This window comes from Euphorbia lathyris, chromosome 9, assembly GCF_963576675.1.
Source record: "Euphorbia lathyris chromosome 9, ddEupLath1.1, whole genome shotgun sequence".
In the NCBI taxonomy this organism is placed as follows: domain Eukaryota; kingdom Viridiplantae; phylum Streptophyta; class Magnoliopsida; order Malpighiales; family Euphorbiaceae; genus Euphorbia; species Euphorbia lathyris.
The window spans coordinates 5078960-5097799 of NC_088918.1; the positions used below are offsets into that span (position 1 = coordinate 5078960).

At 33.8% G+C, this 18840-nt stretch overlaps 2 protein-coding genes across 2 annotated transcripts; one reads left to right on the plus strand and one right to left on the minus strand.

Moving 5' to 3' along the window:
* The first annotated feature begins 3553 nt into the window (after window positions 1-3553).
* On the plus strand, window positions 3554-8917 carry LOC136207444 (DUF724 domain-containing protein 7-like). Its single transcript, XM_065998692.1, has 4 exons — window positions 3554-4081; window positions 6739-6832; window positions 7696-7986; window positions 8061-8917. Exons 1-4 carry the CDS (start codon window positions 3629-3631, stop codon window positions 8708-8710), a joined length of 1488 nt encoding a protein of 495 aa, XP_065854764.1. The 5' UTR covers window positions 3554-3628; the 3' UTR covers window positions 8711-8917.
* A 1178-nt stretch (window positions 8918-10095) lies between these two features.
* Window positions 10096-14945, minus strand: LOC136206936 (protein MAIN-LIKE 1-like). Its single transcript, XM_065998147.1, has 7 exons — window positions 14747-14945; window positions 13853-14139; window positions 13155-13568; window positions 12891-13061; window positions 11884-12264; window positions 11119-11506; window positions 10096-11039 (listed from the first exon to the last, which is right to left on the minus strand). Exons 2-7 carry the CDS (start codon window positions 14135-14137, stop codon window positions 10804-10806), a joined length of 1875 nt encoding a protein of 624 aa, XP_065854219.1. The 5' UTR covers window positions 14138-14139; window positions 14747-14945; the 3' UTR covers window positions 10096-10803.
* Window positions 14946-18840: the final 3895 nt, after the last annotated feature.

The window sequence follows — 18840 nt, forward strand, 5'->3', positions numbered from 1 at the left end:
TTTAAACTTAATTTAATGGAAGATGAGTTTTTTTTTTTTTGTGTAATTTTATTTTCCTGTTATCTTTTAATTTCGAGTTTTCTAACCATTTGGTAAACTAGTTTTAAGGTTTCGTAAAGGTTAAATTTACTTTTCTCTAACAACTGTGGAGATAAATTTGTATGTTATCTCACAAAATATATCATTTAAGGTATTAAAAAATCATAATTATAATGTTATTTTGTTAAAATATTAAAAGAATCATTAAAAATCATAATTATAATGTTATTTTCTTAAAATATTCTTATAAATATGATACGATCCTTATTACGTCCAAAAAAGGTAAAAAATGGTTTATTTTTTTTACTTTCTCTCTCTATACTTTGTTTACTGGTAACTATGTTATCGAAGTTCATACACGAGTCATCCTCGATGTAGAATCGATGATCGGAATAGTTACATTATCTCTTTTAACCTATCCAAATATTTTAGGGGTTAATTTCAAATAACTTTTATGATTCGACCGATTTATATATGAATTTTAATGAGTTTTTTTTTTTTTTTTTATGACAAACGAGGATTGTGAATATCACCGTTAAGAATCACAATTTTTTTTAGTAACACCATCAAACGTGCTAGTGTAGCAAAGAGTAAAAATAGGAAAGGCTCCAAACGTCCACTCAATTTGTTCCCGACTTCAAAATCCCCAACCCTAAAATCGATGTCATTGAACCAGGAGAAAATCTGATGTCCCCATTTCATGTCCCATTGAACCTTGTAATTGATTACAATTAAAGCCGATTTACCTATCACCATTATGTATTAGTTAGTTCCAAAGTTTTGCGATTTTAGAATAAATTTGGAAATGAAATGCCTTTAAATATAAAATGTTTGAGTTTTAATTATTTTCTTCCAACAAATGAAAAACATGTAGTAAAAATTCAAACAAGATGAAACTCATATGATACCACGTGTGTTTATAGAGAACTTTTACAATCAATCAAAAATAGTATTGTATACCACTCTCCATTGGAGATGCGATTGGTATAACAAAAAAAATGACATTAATTGATTCGTAAGTTGTATTACTCTCGAAGTATTCTAAATTTTATTTCGTGTTTACGTGTTTTTATTCATCAACTAATATTTATTATAAATTAATAAAAATGTTACAGTGAATGAAATAAAATAGAGATTTTTTTTTTGCGTGTTATAAATGATGTAGTGGGTTGAAGAAAAAATAAAAATTGGTGTTTGAAAAATGAAGAGTGTAGATAAAAATGACGTACCTAAATTCTCAATTGTACAATTTAGGGATAAGATGCAAAAATACCCGTAACGTTGAAAGTCAGAAGCAATTTTATCTCTATCATCTAAAATGGTGTAATTTTACCCCTAATATTGGCAGACAAGAGCAATTTTATCCCTAATATTGGTAAGTTGGATCAATTTCAGATATCATTATAAAATATCGATGTTTTGCTACTTATTATGCACTAGTTACATAACAGTTAGTTCTAAAGAAAATTCACATATTTTTTTGTGATTTAGTAATAGAATTGAAGATTAAAATTTTTAAATTCGATGAAATATTTAAATTTTTATGTCCAACTCGTATGAAATACAATATAATTTTTTGAATTTATTTTTTTTCACGTCTATTCATGTGTTTGTGATCTGTTACTAATAAAATGATACAAATGTAAATGTTAGATGATAAAATTTGTGACTGAGAAAACAGTTTGATGTATTAATTCTCAAATTTATCAAATTTACCAACTCTAAGGGTAAAATTGCTCTTGGTTGCCAACATTAGCGGTAAAATTACACCATTTTAGACGTTAGGGCAAAATTGCTTTAAGCTGTCAACGTTGGAGTTATTTTTGCACTTTATCCCAACAATTTATATTGTTCGGGACAAATTTGTTTTGAGCTGGATACTATTTGATTACTTTTTTAACTTATCCTTATTGGTCACCTAAATTTGTTTAGAGTGACATATTTTTCTGAACGTGCTTACATGATGTTTTGCTCTCCTGAACTTATTTAAAGTGATATGTATTTTAATTTGTTCAATTTATTTATTTTTTGCCACATGGATTTAACGAGTTAATCATGTTAGTTTACGTAAGTTTAAGAGACTAACTAGATAATCTATAAATACCCTTGTGTTAATCAAATTTTTAAGTCCCCGTGTATTAAGCCTAAAGTTGTCAAAATCGGACCGACCCGACTAGATTAACCGAGTTCAACGCGAGATCGATTCAGAGGTACCTAAAATTTGACAATGCGAAAACCCACCAAAAACCATTGAACCAGACGTTTGAACCATCAAACAGAAAACCCGATCACGGTTTTGCGAGTCACAACGGTTCGGATTGCAGCTGTATTTAAAAGGTTAAATAAAACTAAATGATAACATGGGAAATAGTTATTAGTATACGTTTCCCATTCTAAGCTAATGGGCACGTCCGAAGCAATATGAGCTGTCAAATTCAACTAAACAGGAACATCGTCCTTCCTCTGACACATGGACCAATGAAAGAGTATCTGAATCCAGTTCAAATCACGTCCCCCAATTCCGTCTAACATCAAGAAAACCTAAATCAGTTATAACACAACTCACCTAAATTACATCAATAATGTCATCCGATGAATTTAAGGATAACAATATCCTATAAATATGTCTTAAACCCTATAATCAAGGTACATACACGCATTCTCCGTAATTACTTTCAATTGCTTTGTATTGGCAACGGTCTCACACCGATCATCTTTCCATCTTACTTCAGGCACCGAAAAGATTGATTAGGTCACTACAAAACTATTTCACATAATCTCTCGTATCACTAAAAAGTACAAATTTCGTTAACTTTAGTTCAATCTCGGTTGAATTTTAAACCATTAACTAGGGATGGCAACGGGTAGGGTACCCGCGGGTAGTGTCAATCCCAAACCCTTACCCGTTTATTTTTTAATTACCCGTACCCTTTCCATTACCCTAACGGGAATATGTTTTGCATCCCATACCCGTCCCATTTAATTCACGGGTACCCGCGGGTACCCTTACCCATTAAGAATCAATAAATAAAATAAATAATATTCCAAATTTAACAAAGTACAAATTTAATAAATCATCAATCTAAAAATTGAATAAATTGAACCTTAATCAATAAAAATAAAATAGCTTAGTGGTATCACTTAATGGTCGAAAAACAAAAAGTTCATGTTCAAATATCACATCTTACATCTAAAACACAATAATATTTTTTAATATTTAAAAAAATTATGACAGGTAACGGGTACCCTGGGGGGTCTTCCCATACCCGTCCCATTACCCTAACGCGTAATGGTTTTGATCCCATACCCTTTTATATAGGGTACGGGTAGTCCCATTAGAGTCGGGTAGTGCCGGGTACCCGCAGGTAGAGTACCCGTTGCCATCCCTACCATTAACCCTTTAGTTCCCCGATTCTTTGACCAGTTCGGTTTGTACAACTATTTTTATTTACCATGGAGACCTTTCTAAGAATAAGTGAAAAGACATTGATGCCCTTCCTTAGAAAAATGGATCAAAAGAAAAGCATTTTGCAAAAAGAAAAGCAGTCGACTGTAAAGTGATCGGAAGAAACGCCCAAATTCCATAGCCATGGCGGCGATCAACGACAAAAAGATGGAATTTCTAACCAAAAATTCAATGGTGGAAGTGAGAATCAACAGAGAAATGTTTAGAGGAGCATGGTATGAAGCCAAAGTCCTTGAATCAAAACCAAACCCTAAGCAGAAAATTTGGGTTCAGTACCAGTCAAATCCCCCAATTACAGAGTGTGTCCACATTTACTTTATTAGGCCTCTTCCGCCGCCTACTGCGGCTGATCAGACTTATGAGCTGAATGACATCGTCGACGCCTTCCGCCGTAATGGGTGGTGGAAAGGAGTGGTGAGTAAAGTTTCAGTCACGGAGGAGGAGGAGAAGGGGAAGTCTAGAAGAAGGTACACTGTTGTCTTTGAAAATCCATCTGAACAGTTCGATTATTTCTCTGCAAATTTGAGGTTTCACTTTGTTTGGAGTGATGGAAAATGGGTTCGTCCTCCTAATCAGGTAGGTGTGATTTCATCTACTTTCCATTATTTCAAACAAAATGCATTGTGATTTTGTTTTATTTTTTGAAATTTGATCAGAATAAATGTGAAACTGTGTTGCATGAAACGGAAATTGACATGAAAACGGACACCAGATGTTATTTCTTAAAAAATCTAGCTAGGAAATGGTATTGGAAACGGAAAAGACCCGGAAACGGGGATGAAATGTGAGGGGCGGAGACAAGGGGGTCCCTGGAGGGGCCAAGCCCCTTCAGCCGCCGAAACCACCCCTACCATGGATGGTTTTCGGGCCCCTGGCCATTAGAACTACCCCTGTTATGTATGGTTTCGGTCCCGACAAATTAAGGTTTGGAGTGGTTAATTAACGAGTTTGTATTTAAGTACAAAATTTAACTAAGTTAGTTCAAAACTCAATCTTACTTTTGCAATCCAAATCTAGCTTAATTTTGAGAAGTTTTAAATTGCCATGTAAAAAATTGGTCCGGGACTACTCAAATGATAACACCTATGTCGATTTAGCAACTTTTGTTAAGCACGCACGTGTAAAATTGGCCCGACAACGGACCAATCCTGTATTTGCCACTGGCGGAAACTCTAACATGAAATCAAAATTTTACTGAAAGGCCTAAATGCTAGTGAAGAAGAGTTTCCGGGCGATATGAAATCAAAATGTTACTTTTCTTGCTTATGATTGCTAAAATACACCAACTGTGGTTAAAGTTTTGAGGTGACCTATGTTGCACGGATACTCCTCTTTAGTAGAGGACACTCTTCTTTAGTAGCGTTTCCGCGTTTGTGCCCGTGTCCATGTTCGCGTCTGTTTCGCATCTGCTTCTGTTTTCATTTGTAGACTATTTTATGAAAGTTAACGTTTTCCGTGTGAGTTTCCATTTCCGTGTCTGTTTCTATGTCCCTGCAACATATGAGGTGATTCAACTTCACATTTGATATTGAGTAAAATACACACATGGCCCATTAATTTTGGTGTTAACGATTAGTTAACTTCAAAACCGGATATAAAAGTCTTTGAACTTTGACATATACTAACATAAAGTCCAAAGTCCAAATGACCGCTGATCAGTATAAAACTCCTTAATTTTAGTAGCGTTTCCGCGTTTGTGTCCGTGTGTTTCGCATCCGAGTCTGTTTTATGAAGGTTATGTTTCTGTTTCCGTGTCCGTTTCCATGTCCCTGCAACATAGGAGGTGACTCAACTTCACATTTGATATCAAGTAAAATACACATATGGTCGCTTAATTTTGGTGTTAATGATTAGTAAACTTCAAAACCCGATATAAAAGTCTTAGAAGTTTGACACATACTGACATAAATTCCAAAGTCCAAATGACCGATGATTAGTACAAATACTTGTTGAACACGTAAAATGCGGCTAAATATGAAGCCCCTTAATTTTGAGGTTACTAACATGTCGCTTCAAGAAGTAGGATTTATCGACATTTCACATGGTCAATAAGCATTTACAATGGTCATTTAGACTTTTCTGTTAGTATAAATACCGGTTGATCAGTATAAATACCTGCTGAACACGTAAAGTGCGGCTTAATCACACTCCTTTACTAATATGACAGCGCCATAATTTTGAGGTTACTAACATGGCTCTTCAAGAAGTAGGATTTACCGGCATTTCATATGGTCAATAAGTACTTACAATGGTCATTTAGACTTTTATGTTAGTATAAATACCGGTTGAACACGTAAAATGCAGCTAAATCACACTCCTTTACTAATATGAAGGCGCCGTAATTTTGAGATTACTAACACGGCTCTTCAAGAAGTAGGATTTACCGACATTCCACATGGTCAATAAGTATTTACAATGGTCATTTAGACTTTTATGTTAGTATAAATACCGGTTGAACACGTAAAATGCAGCTAAATCACACTCCTTTACTAATATGAAGGTGCCGTAATTTTGATTACTAACATGGCTCTTAAAGAAGTAGGATTTTAACGCATTTCACATGGTCAATAAGTACTTACAATGGTCATTTAGACTTTTATGTTCGTATATGTCAAAGTTCGGAAACTTTTATGTCCTGTTTTAAAGTTCCGATACTATTATGTTAGTAATGCTAAATTGAGAACGACTTATGGTATTATAGGCAATTTGTCTAGAGAACCCCTTACTGGAATGTTGTGTCGACTATATACCAACTAATTGTCGTACCGAACAGGTCTAACTTGTGGTTGATGTGTCAGAAACGTGGTAGCTGTTTTTTTTTTAGTACACAAATTGGTTGGCTTTATTGAAAATGAAATATGAAGTTCAATGATTGTATTGAAACAAAATTGAATTTCCGACTTCTGTAAAACAGACACTAAATTCCTATATTCGTTGATACAATCTACCTTGAAAGATAAGCTATTTTTGGACCCGTTCAAATCAGGAACTCCATTTATTAATGAAATTTCAAGTCATAATTAGGACATTTACATCTTTGGGTTGAAGGTCTATCAATTTCTGACACGGTAACATAATTTACATAGACAATCCGTTTAACATGACAATCCGTTTAAATCTTCCATTGAAGAAGGGAAAAAAATACCATAAGTCGTTCTCAAATTGAAATCGAACATACATATTCAACTACAAAGTATCTATTGCCTCCAATAACGAACTTGCTATGAATGCAGAGCTGTAACCACCAAGAAGCCGGACCGGAAACAAGAATCGAGGATTCCTCAATGAAGATTGAAAGAGAACTGGACGCTCAAGTTGCAGCTGCAGGTAAACTCACATCACATGGAATTGAAATGACAAAACAGAGTAATAGTTTTTCAGTATATTCGAGAGTTGCTACTTCCTATTTTCGCATCGTTAATTTGTTATCTAATTGGCATGTAATGGTTGAGTAAGAGCGAGCTTTCAAATGATAGAATTTGGAAGCACGCTCCAAGAAAGTCGATGAAGTCCTTGTCTTTGTCTATGTTGCACGGACACTCCTCTTTAGTAGGCATTTCCTGTCCGTGTCCGGTTTTGTTTCAAAGCTATTCTATGAAGGTTATGTTTTAGAAATGACGTTCCCCGTGTTTGTTTCCGTTTCTGTATCCGTTTCCGTGTCCGTGCAACATAGGTCTTTGCTAATTAGATTGGCTAAAATTAGTTAAGTCAAGTAAGCTGGAATATGAACTATGTTGCAAGGAAACGGGAAACGAAACGGATACCGGGAAACATTATTTCTAAGAAAAATTAGCTAGGAAACGGACACGAAACACAGAAACACTAATGAAGAAGAGTTTCCATGCAACATAGAATATGCAGCATGAAATGAATTGACAACTAAAACAAGTTCAATAGGCTTTATAGAGAGAACCCGTCTGACGCAACCCGTTTAACACGATTATAATTTACGTAGGAATATATAGATCACATAACATGATTATGATATGGCAATGCGTTTTGACACCTTTATCGAAAACTGTATTCATTGTAAAGTTGAATTTGTTATGGTTAGAACATCATCTGCAATTCCGGTCGCAGATCGCACAGAAAACGTGTATTATATTTTTCACGATTATTGATGAATACGCATTATATTTTGTTCCGCACTTGATTTTCTACCGATCTGATTAAGTATGGTTATCCTTCAGCCGACCAGGAAGAAGAAGAAGAGCAGCCGACTTATCCTCGTACAAGATCAAGAACTAAAAAAGAAAGGATGCCAGCACCTGTAATTGAGGAAAACTGTGCCAATGTTTTATCTCGTGATGAATGTCGCGTACCTTCGATGTCAATGAACTTAGCAGAACAAGCTACAGAGAGTGCAATAACGAAATGCTCACTGTTCGATATGAATAGAGATGGAACGACAAAGTCCGCGAAGAAGAGGAAAAGAGGAATGAATGCTCAAGGTACCGTACAGCAGGTTCCGGCAGCAGGAGGTAAGAACACCGTAATCAGCTGATGCGCATCAGTTTCGTTTTTTTCATTATTGAAAAACTTTTTTTATTTGCAGCCGCGGAAGATAATGTGCAAGTAGAGACCGTACCAGCTCGGAACACAAATCTTCCACTTTTCAGAAAGAGCTCGTCTTTGTGGAATCACATTGATTCACTAGAAGTTTTTCGAATCCTACCGCAGAAACCACATTTTAGTTTCTTATCAGATATCAACGATGAGATTCGCGAAGGAACAGCTTTCGGACATATGCTTACTTTTGCTTCCGTGGTGGATAAGGTAACCAAGTTACAAATTAACGATCCAGTAACCGTTTTCCACAGCTATTCGGAAGCTCTTGCTATTCTTGAAGCGATTGGATTCGATGTTAAGGTAGTGGTAGATCGTGTTAACGAGTTGTTGATTCTCAAAACAAGGCGAGAAAAACTCAAGAATAAATCGAAAAGATATCAAAGTTCGGTTGCAGAATGTGATGAGAAAAAAGCGAAACTCGGACAAGAAATTAGAGCAATTGACAAGATGATGAGCGAGTTAGAAGAGCAACGAGCGTTGAAAGTTTCGCAGATGGTGAAGGAAGATTCGAGTCGGGAATTTCTACAACTCGAGGTCTCGTCTATTAAAGAGGTTATGTTTGATGTTGAGCATAAGTTTAAGGTTAAATCTGCAGGTCCTTGGCGGAGAGTTAAATTTCTCAATGACATCATTTAGTTTCATTTTTTTTTATTAGATTTTTTGTTGTTTTGGACAATGCTGTTGCAGTTATGAAAAATGTGTTTTTGTGTCAAGAAATGGAAGTTTATGGGCTATAGTGTTAATATCCATGTAGTTTAGGGACTGTAAATGTTATTTACTCATAATACGGGATAAGGTACAAATTTGCCCCTAACGTTTTCGGGGAAGTGCAGATTTATCATTAACGTATGAAATGGTGTAATTTTACCTCTAACGTTGTTAAGCAAGTTTAATTTTACCCCCACACAATAGAAAATTTGAACCGACTGATTTGACAGTTATTGACTATCGTATCGGATTTTTCAAACAAGTTTATCGATAAAATAAAGCAGTTATGTGTATTTTTACGGGTTGTTTATACCTGTTTTAATAACAAAGTAAACATTATATGATTAACTTGTATTTGCCAAACTTAAATATTGTCATTTCGATATGTTATTTGTAATTGTGTAAATGACAGAATAGCACAAATATAGGCTTAATGTTTAAAAAATGGTACCAATTTAGGTCTTGATAACGGAACGAGACACGTTATTGATATTACTCCGTTAAGTTCTGTCAATTGTACGTGGAGGGAGAAATCAGAACTTAACGGAGTAATAGGAATGACGTGTCCAATCCGTTATATATCGAGGTCTAAATTGATATCTTTTTTAAACGTTAAGCCTATATTGGTGCTATTTTATACGTAGAGCCTAAATTGATACTTCTTCAAAAACCACAGGCCTATTTTGGTAACTTATCCATTGATTGAAGAGATAAGACATTAAAATAGGTCTATGCTTTTTGACGAAATATCAATTTAGACTCCACGTATAAAATAGCACCAATATGAGCTTAACGTTTAAAAAAAGTACCAATTTTTCTTTTTTTGTCCAAATCGTACAATCGACAATATATTTTTAATTTTTTTTTTCACGTCTAATTATATGTTTATGATTTGTTAATAACGAATGATAAAATGGCTCGGATGTGAAGTATAAATGACAAGATTCATGACCGAAAACATAGTTTAATAAATTATTTCTCAAATTGACCCAACTTGTTAACATTAAGGGTGAAATTGCTCTTGACTACCAAATTGTACCATTTTAGACGTTAAGAATAAAATGGCTCCTGACTGTAGACATAAGGAGTGTAAATTACATTCATAATCACTTAACTATAACAATATTAACATTACAACCTTAAAGTTCATTTATTGACGTAAAAATTCTTAAATTTTACATTATTTGTAATATTAAAGTTCGAAATTAACAAAAATTCGTTAAACATATAACCAAATGATGACCGCGATAAATTTAATTACATCATCGACACTTTTTTTTTTTATCTATACTACCATAATAAAGAAAAAAAAATTAAAGAAGGAATTATATTAGATTTAAACTGTATATATATATATATATATATATATATATAATATATACAAAACCAAAAACCTCGTCGTAACTAAGTTGACAATGCAGACTGAATTTGTAGGACGAGTTTCGATTGAGTTGCTGTGGGTAAATTTTCACTAAAAACAAACAAATGCATTGTGGATAAACCCGAACAAAATAAATTCAGTTCAAACACTAGTAAGAACGCCAAGGGGCAGTAGATTTAACCTTAAACTTATGCTCTAAACCAAACATGACATCTTTGATAGATGAGACCTCAAGTTGTAGAAATTCCCGAGTCGAATCTTCCTTCATCATCTGCAACACTTTCAACGCTCGTTCTTCCTTCATCATCTGCAACACTTTCAACGCTCGTTGCTCTTGTAACTCGCACATCATCTTGTCAATTGCACTAATTTCTTGTTGTAGTTTTACTTTGTTCTCATCACATTCTGCAACTAAACTTTGATATCTTTTCAATTGATTCTCGAGTTTTTCTTGCTTTAGTTTGAGAATCAACAACTCGTCAATACAATCTACCAGCGCCTTGACATCAAATCCAATCGCTTCAAGAATATCGAGAGCTTCCAAATAGCTGTGAATAAGGGTCATTGGATCGTCAATTCGCAACTTGGTTATCTTCTCTACGACGGAAACAAAGGTCCACATATGACCGATAGCTGCTCCTTAGCGAGTCTCCTCGTTGCAATCCAATAAAGGAATAAAATGGGGATTCTGCGGTAGGATTTGGAAAACTTCTAGAGAATCAAAGTGTTTCCACAGAAACGAACTCTTTCTGAAAGGCAGATTTTCGGTCCAGGCAGATTCGCTCTCCCCTTCAACATTTGCGGAATGGTTAAGGCTTTCATAATTTTCTACATTGATGACTTCAATAGGATCTTCATTTGTATCGTCTTCTACGGCTGCAAAACATCGGTTTTTTCAATAATCAAAATAAAACTGACACGCAACATCAGCTAAATACGTGTACAGTGTGCTTACCCGCAGTAGGAACCTGTTGTCCCGTAACTTGAGCATTTCGTCCTCTTTCCGTCTCCTTTGAGGACTGTGCCATTCCATCTCCGTTCGTTCTTGCATTGTCTGTAACTTGTTCTGTTGAGTTCATTGACATCGAAGGCGCCTGACATTCCTCAGGAGAAGATAAAACGTCGCCACAGTTTTCCGTTCTGAGCTCGTTGGAACAGTTTGGAAGTGTCTCCTTAGTTTCAGGTGCTGGCATCTTTTGTTTCTTATTTGTTGATGTTGCACAAAAAGGGATTGAATGGTCGTCTACCGGATTCTTCCTTGACTTCTTAATTTCACTATGATTGTCAGCTCCGCTCGAACCCTTCAAGGAAACACGCGCTGATTGTTCTTCGCTCGGTACTACCTGAAACAAAGGTTAGTGTCTCAATAGCCTAGATGAAATTCTGCTAAAGCAACTTAAATAAACAATGCCCCTATTTTAATCTTTTCTTTTGATCCACCGAGGTGTTCAGAGGAGAAGATAGGAAGACGGGGCATCACACATTCATCCGGGTAACATTGCTTTCGAGACCAGATATCGTCTCACTTTCTGTCAGCACACTCGCAGACCAGAAGAAAGTTCAAGGGCCTATAGCCAATCCCCGGCCAAGACATACAGAGTAACGAGTAAGCTTTCGTTACCTCTCCTTATCGTAAATTCAATCACCGAGGCAGTAAACTAAATACTTTGTAATCGAAATGTTTATAAAAACCATGAGATATACAAAATTAAAATCATACCTCGTCGTCATTTATCAGCACCCCTGTAAAGACGAAATCTCTTTTCAGAATACAGAGGTTTCGCCTCGTCCATACGTGATTCATACATTTGTAGAAAGGGTTACATTGTTTCCAATTTTTATCTTTATTCTTGCTTAGTTGAATCATCATCCTTCCTCTTTTGTCTCTTTGCTTCCTGAATTCGTCCGACCCTAATTCCTTCGGCTCAATCACATCTCCTTCTTCCAATCCCAATTGTTTGAAGCACGACTCTGGTTGATTCATCGCCACCTCATGGAAACAGATGCACGGCACACGAGCATATATAAGCCACAATTGAGACTCGCACTCATTGGGCAAATTAATAGTGCAGTCAACTAGAGTATAAGGCTGCCAACAAATCTGTGAAAACATAAAAAGGCATTAAGACCAAACCACATAAAAACATGAAACTAAATTGACAAAAACACCAAGTTAAGTACCAAACAGAATTCTAACAAACTCTAAAAAGGCATTAATCTATCTATCTATCTATCTATCTATCTATTCTAACAAACTCTACATTTACAAACTGAATCCAAGACGAGCAATAGTTTTTGTGTACATGTAACATATATTTAATGTCATATTAACATTATAACATAATCAAATAGTGCACCGTGTGTCGCTCAGGCGTGCGCCATGGCAATGCGCCATGCTCCAGGACCCCTTGTGCCTTGGTGCGCCATGACCCTTTAATAACTATGCCCCACATATACACGTTTTTTCATACAGTCATAAAAATAAACGTTGGTTAATATGGCGCGCCTTTGCAAACTGCACTGTGATGCAGAATGGCACACTTGGCGCGCGCCATTCGAACACCGCCCGCCATTTTCACTCCATGGCGACATGGAGTGCGCCTGGTGCGCCATAGGAGTGCCATGGCGTCGTCATTGATAACTATGAAGGTTAGTAACTACTAAGGCATAAAACAGGGAAAACATTAAACATATGAAAAGGAACAATACAATGGGAAAGAAACTCACATCTTCCTCAGTCAATCTCTCTAATCGTTCCTTGTATGCTTGCACCATGGTCATGTTTTGAGTGTCTTTAAATTTTGCACTCGTTGTATTCATCCACCCCAAAAATAAAGGAAATTCTGATGGTCGAGCAAATGAACCTTGAAAAATTGAAAATCGCTCTAATGCAAATACCTACAAGACAAAAAGCATGCGAGTTATCAATGAAAATCATTAATATATTAGAAATCAAAATAATAAATTAGTAATATTATCTAAAAACCTTACCAGTATAGCGTATGAAAAACCATCGAGAATTGAATTCTTCTGTTTAATCAAACTCTCATGTGCTTTCCTCATGGAACGTTTGAGGTATGCAACTAATGCTGCCCCCCAAGCATATTTATTGATTTTATCTTTTTGTAGCAGTGGTATATACAATACTGGAATGGAATTACTATTGTTCGAAAAAAGCACTACTCCAATCAGATATAATAAATAAGCCTTCACATAAGGCTCCAAAGCAGCAGCATCAGTTACATTTTCAGGAACTTTCTGAAAGAGTTCCATCAAACGTGCCGGGTTAATCTGCTCACAATTCTTTCCATCTTTTTTCATAAACAACCTTGCAGCCGTGTTCTCATCAACACAAAAATGATCCTTGATAACCTTAGTACTGTCCTTGTCCTCAAACCCTGATACCTGCATTCCAATTGCCACAAGCATATTAAGGGCATTTTTAAACAGTTCCAAATTATAGGGACCTTATAATTGTTTGTCATAAAAACTGTTAACACAATGATATTGTGCTAAAAAACCAGAAATTGCAGACTTTGCTTACAACAGAAAAAGTTAAGGTCTGTAAAAGTTTACTGGTAGCCTAAAACTTTGTATTAGCTTTATCTTTCATCTTCTTCTTTACTTCTCTGTTTTTGTTTAGTTTTCTGTTTTAAGTTTCTAAAATCTAACAAAAACAATAAACATACCTGGATCCCATCAATGGGAAGTCCTGTAATATACAGGATATCTTGCAGGCCAAAATCCAAATACAAAGACTGCCTATCCTCCTTGGGAAACTGAAAGCATTCTGAATCTTTATTGTAAAAGAAGAGCAAGGCAGTTATCATTTGCAAGCTTTGATGGCCAGGATCTCCCATTCTTAGGAACCATTTGAAGCAGGTAGCTTCAACTGCTTGAATAACTCTTGGATCAGCATTCCAAGACTTGAACTTCTCCAAGTGCATGCTACATTTTACTGTATTTATAGTCATACCTGCAGAAATCAAGCAATTAACTGATAAAACCCTGTTTGGCAATTAGCATATCAACAAATATAGCAAGGTAGTATAGGATCTAGCAATATTCAACGGAAATAATGATAAATTTATAAGAAATAATGAATTCAAAACTAAACAAAACTAAAAATGAAATAAATATCAAACCATGACAAAATCTTTAACCATAACTTAAGTTCAAACATGCAAAAAAAATCCCAAATTCAAGTCTAAAGTTCCATTGTTCAACTAAAAATAGCAAATCCTAAATTGTCTTGTTGACTAATAGCCTATAGCAATTCCTCCTCACTACCACCCTCTGAATCTAAATTATAATTCATCTCTTGTTCACCATAATGAAAATTCAAAAGGTGTAATTGATTTTTTATTTGCAACAAATCACACAACAATAAAAAAAATAAAAAAAAATAAGCACAGACCCAAAACTATCCCAAAACCAGAAGTTCCCAATTCCAAATAGTTGGGCTATTATTGCAGTAGGATATTCAGATGAACAAAATATGGAAAAAGCTTTTCAGTACAGGAAGAAACCTCCGACTCTACAAACAGAAGAACAAAAATGAAAGAGAAAAAGGATGAAATTACCGGCGGTGAGAAATACAGCAGGCGGCGACGAGGAAGACAGATGGACGGCGGTGAGGAACACACAGGCCAGGAGCGTCGGACGGCCGGCGACGAAGAACTGACGGCAGAGGAGTGGCTGAGTGCCGTTGAAGTTGAACCAAAGAATGGTTCAAAAAACGACAGGGACAAGGGACCAAAATAAGCCTGAGTTGTTTTTGGATAACTACAGGTTCAACGTTCAAAATAGTACTTACTTAACTTTTATAATATAATATCAATTTAGGTTCAACGTTTATAATATAGCATCAATTTAGGTCTTACGTACAAAATAACACTAATACAGGCTTAACGTTTACAAAATAATACGAATTTAAGCTTAACATTTACAAATAAACATCACAATTAAATTAACCATATTATATTTTTTTTCTATTAATTTTAGGGTTAAAGTGCAAAAATACCCCTAACGTTTTGGACCAGGAGCAATTTTACCCCTAACGTCTAAAATGGTGCAATTTTACCTCTAACGTTGGAAGCGAATAGCAATTTTATCCATAACGTTAATAAATTAGGTCAATCTGATAAATAATTCATCAAACTTTCTTTTCGGTCATGAATATGTCATATACACTTCATACGTGTGTCATTTTATCAGTAACAAATCATAAACATACGTTGGGATGTGAAAAAAATAAAAAAATATGCTGTCTTTTTTATACGAATTAAACAAAATAAATTCAAAAAATTCACCAAATTTATAAATATTAATCTCAAATTCTATTATTAAATTATAAAAAACATGAAATCATTTTCTCAAAACGAATTGGTGCTGAATAAATAACAAAAATATCTGTGTTTTATAATAGTGTCTGAAATTGACCCAATTCATTAACGTTAGGGGTAAATTTGCTCTTGACTTCCAACGTTAGGGGCAAAATTGCACAATTTTAGATGTTAGAGGTAAAATTGCTCCTGACCCAAAACGTTAGGGGTATTTTTACACCTTAACCTTTAATTTTATATGTTATTTTTTTTATTTAGTTCTGTTTTCTTATTTATTATAATACAATTAATTAATATTCTTGCCCATTAAAATCTTATATTTCTTATTTAAACATACGTTGGGATGTGAAAAAAATAAAAAAATATGCTGTCTTTTTTGTACGAATTAAACAAAATAAATTCAAAAAATTCACCAAATTTATAAATATTAATCTCAAATTCTATTATTAAATTATAAAAAACATGAAATCATTTTCTCAAAACGAATTGGTGCTGAATAAATAACAAAAATATCTGTGTTTTATAATAGTGTCTGAAATTGACCCAATTCATTAACGTTAGGGGTAAATTTGCTCTTGACTTCCAACGTTAGGGGCAAAATTGCACAATTTTAGATGTTAGAGGTAAAATTGCTCCTGACCTAAAACGTTAGGGGTATTTTTACACCTTAACCCTTAATTTTATATGTTATTTTTTTTATTTAGTTCTGTTTTCTTATTTATTATAATACAATTAATTAATATTCTTGCCCATTAAAATCTTATATTTGTTTTTCATCAACCATTCCATGACTCCTAAATTCCATGACTTATATAATATATGCAAACTAAAAGTAATTTAATATTCACAATATTTCGAACACTAGTTAAAATAATATTGATATATGTCAGTGTTCGAAATATTATGAATATTCAATTACTTTTAGTTTGCATATATTATATAAGCCATGAAATTTAGGAGTAATGAAATGGTTGATGAAAAACAAATATAAGATTTTAATGGGCAAGAATACTAATTAATTATTATAATAAATAAGAAAATAGAACGAAATAAAAAAGTAACATATAAAGTTAATAGGAAAAGAATATAATATGGTTAATTTAATTGTGACGTTTATTTGTAAACGTTAAGTTTAAATTCGTATTATTTTGTAAACGTTAAGCCTATATTGGTGCTATTTTGTACGTGAGGCCTAAATTGATGCTATATTGTAAACGTTAAGCCTAAATTGATATTATATTATAAACGTTAAGCCTATATTGGTACTATTTTGAACGTTGAGACTAAATTGATACTTTTCCAAAAACCTTAGGCCTACTTTGGTACCTTATCCCAAAAATATAAGGCTTAATACATAACCAGAGCCCTGAACTTATCCAGTTTTTTCAATTTACCCCCTGAACTTAAGTGAGTTTCATTTTACCCCTAAACTTATAGAAAGTCAACCATTTAACTCCCCGAACTTACAAAGAGCCAACTATTTTACCTCCTAAACTTACAAAAAGCCAACCATTTTACCCCCTCCTTGCCATTGACCGACGAAATAGTCCACCCATTAACCGACCGCTAGATTTGTGCCACGTGGCAAGGAGAGGTAAAATGGTTTGCTTTTTGTAAGTTCAGGGGTAAAATGAAAGTCACTTAAGCTTAGGGGTGAAATGAAAAAAAATGGACAAGTACAGGGAGCTGGCTATGTATTAAGCCAAAATATAAACATAAGTTTAGTACTAAGCAAGAATTGAAAGAGAGAAAGTTAAAATTAAGACCAAGGTTAATTCTAAAAAAACCCATGTGGTTACTATTTTTCTCAACTTTGAAATAAAAATTGTTTAGGGAAGTGCTTTATTTTATGAATTATATATATAATTTTCATATATATTTAATAAATTATTATTTTATATTTAAGTTGGCCTTAAGGAAATTTTTTAAATTTTTTTATCTTATGCATTTAGCGAATGTATTACCAGACAAAAATATTATTTAACCGAGATATTTTTCCTATAAAATCAATTATTTTAATAATTAAAATAAAAAGACGGTAAAATAAAAGAAATTGAAATAAAATTAAAAAATACATAAAAATATATTTAAAAAATAATTAAGAAATAAATATTGAAATTGCAATAATATGATCAAATAAAAAAAATTGGTTAAAACTATTTTTTCGAGGTTAGAAAGTAAGACTAAATAAATAAAATATAAAATGAATTACTCAATACCGTTCCCAAATTACTAGTTACCGTCCTCATTTGGACTTTTTTGCCCTTCTTATAATTTTGATAAAAAAAACTAAAAATTCTTTCTCTAAAATCACAAACTCGAACAATAATAATTGAAATTATGAAAATAATTGATATGTGACAATCTGAATCCCGAAAATGTATGATTATGAGTCGGAAACAATAAAATTTACATTTTTTCTCAAAAAAATTATGAAAATAATGCATATTTTTTTGTGACGATTAGCATTTTTCGTCACAAAACATTGGAAAATTTTGTATTTTCCATCGCTAAAAAGTCTACGATTGTGCCTAGGCCTAATTTTGGTATAGGTGGGTGCCAGATCTGCCCAGCCAATGGGCTGGGCGGATCCAGCACCCGCCCAACCCATTGGTTGGGCGGATCGAGCATCCACCCAGCCAATGGCTTGGGCGGATATACCACCCGCCCAAGACATTGGCTGGGCGGATTTGGCACCCACCTAGATCAAAATTGGCATTTTTTTCTTCTTCGAAAGGGTAAAATTGTTCAAATGGGAGCGGCAAGAGGTAATTTGAGGGCGGTAAGTAACAACACCCAATATAAAATAAAGACTAAATATAATTTTATAAGGATAAGAATAGAAAATTTTGGGGATTGGGATCAAAGGAGTTTAGATAACAACATAAATGAAATTAAAAAGGTAAAAAGAATGACGGTATTAGTTTTGCTTAATACATCATTTCTCCTGAATTTATCAAAAAATCTTCATTTGCTCGTTTGAATTTATATGATGTTTTATTAGTCTATTAAATTTGTTAAAATGTTATAATTAAGTTTCTAAATCTATAAAACACCATAAAAATATATATAACAGAAAATTAATTTGCTTTAAAGACTTGAAATCACGAATTAGACTTTTATATTTTTTAAGTTTTCATTTTTTTTATATATTTAAACATCACTTTAAAAAAGTTCAGAAAGTCAATATGTCACTTTAAATAAATTTAAGTGACTAATAAGTTTATGGGGCTAATAAAACACTATATATAATCTAGAGACCAATCAAGTTTTTTGGACAAATTCAGTATATATGATTTATTAAGCCTATTAGTAACATTAATAATAAAAAA

Coding starts and splice junctions, on each gene's coding strand:
- LOC136207444 (XM_065998692.1), top strand. CDS start 3,629: ATGGCGGCGATCAACGACAAAAAGATGGAATTTCTAACCAAAAATTCA. Junction 6,833..7,695: donor CGCTCAAGTTGCAGCTGCAG/GTAAACTCACAT, acceptor GTTATCCTTCAG/CCGACCAGGAAGAAGAAGAA. Junction 7,987..8,060: donor GCAGGTTCCGGCAGCAGGAG/GTAAGAACACCG, acceptor TTTTATTTGCAG/CCGCGGAAGATAATGTGCAA.
- LOC136206936 (XM_065998147.1), bottom strand. CDS start 14,137: ATGACTATAAATACAGTAAAATGTAGCATGCACTTGGAGAAGTTCAAG. Junction 13,569..13,852: donor TTCCCATTGATGGGATCCAG/GTATGTTTATTG, acceptor ATTGGAATGCAG/GTATCAGGGTTTGAGGACAA. Junction 11,040..11,118: donor ACAACAGGTTCCTACTGCGG/GTAAGCACACTG, acceptor GATGTTTTGCAG/CCGTAGAAGACGATACAAAT.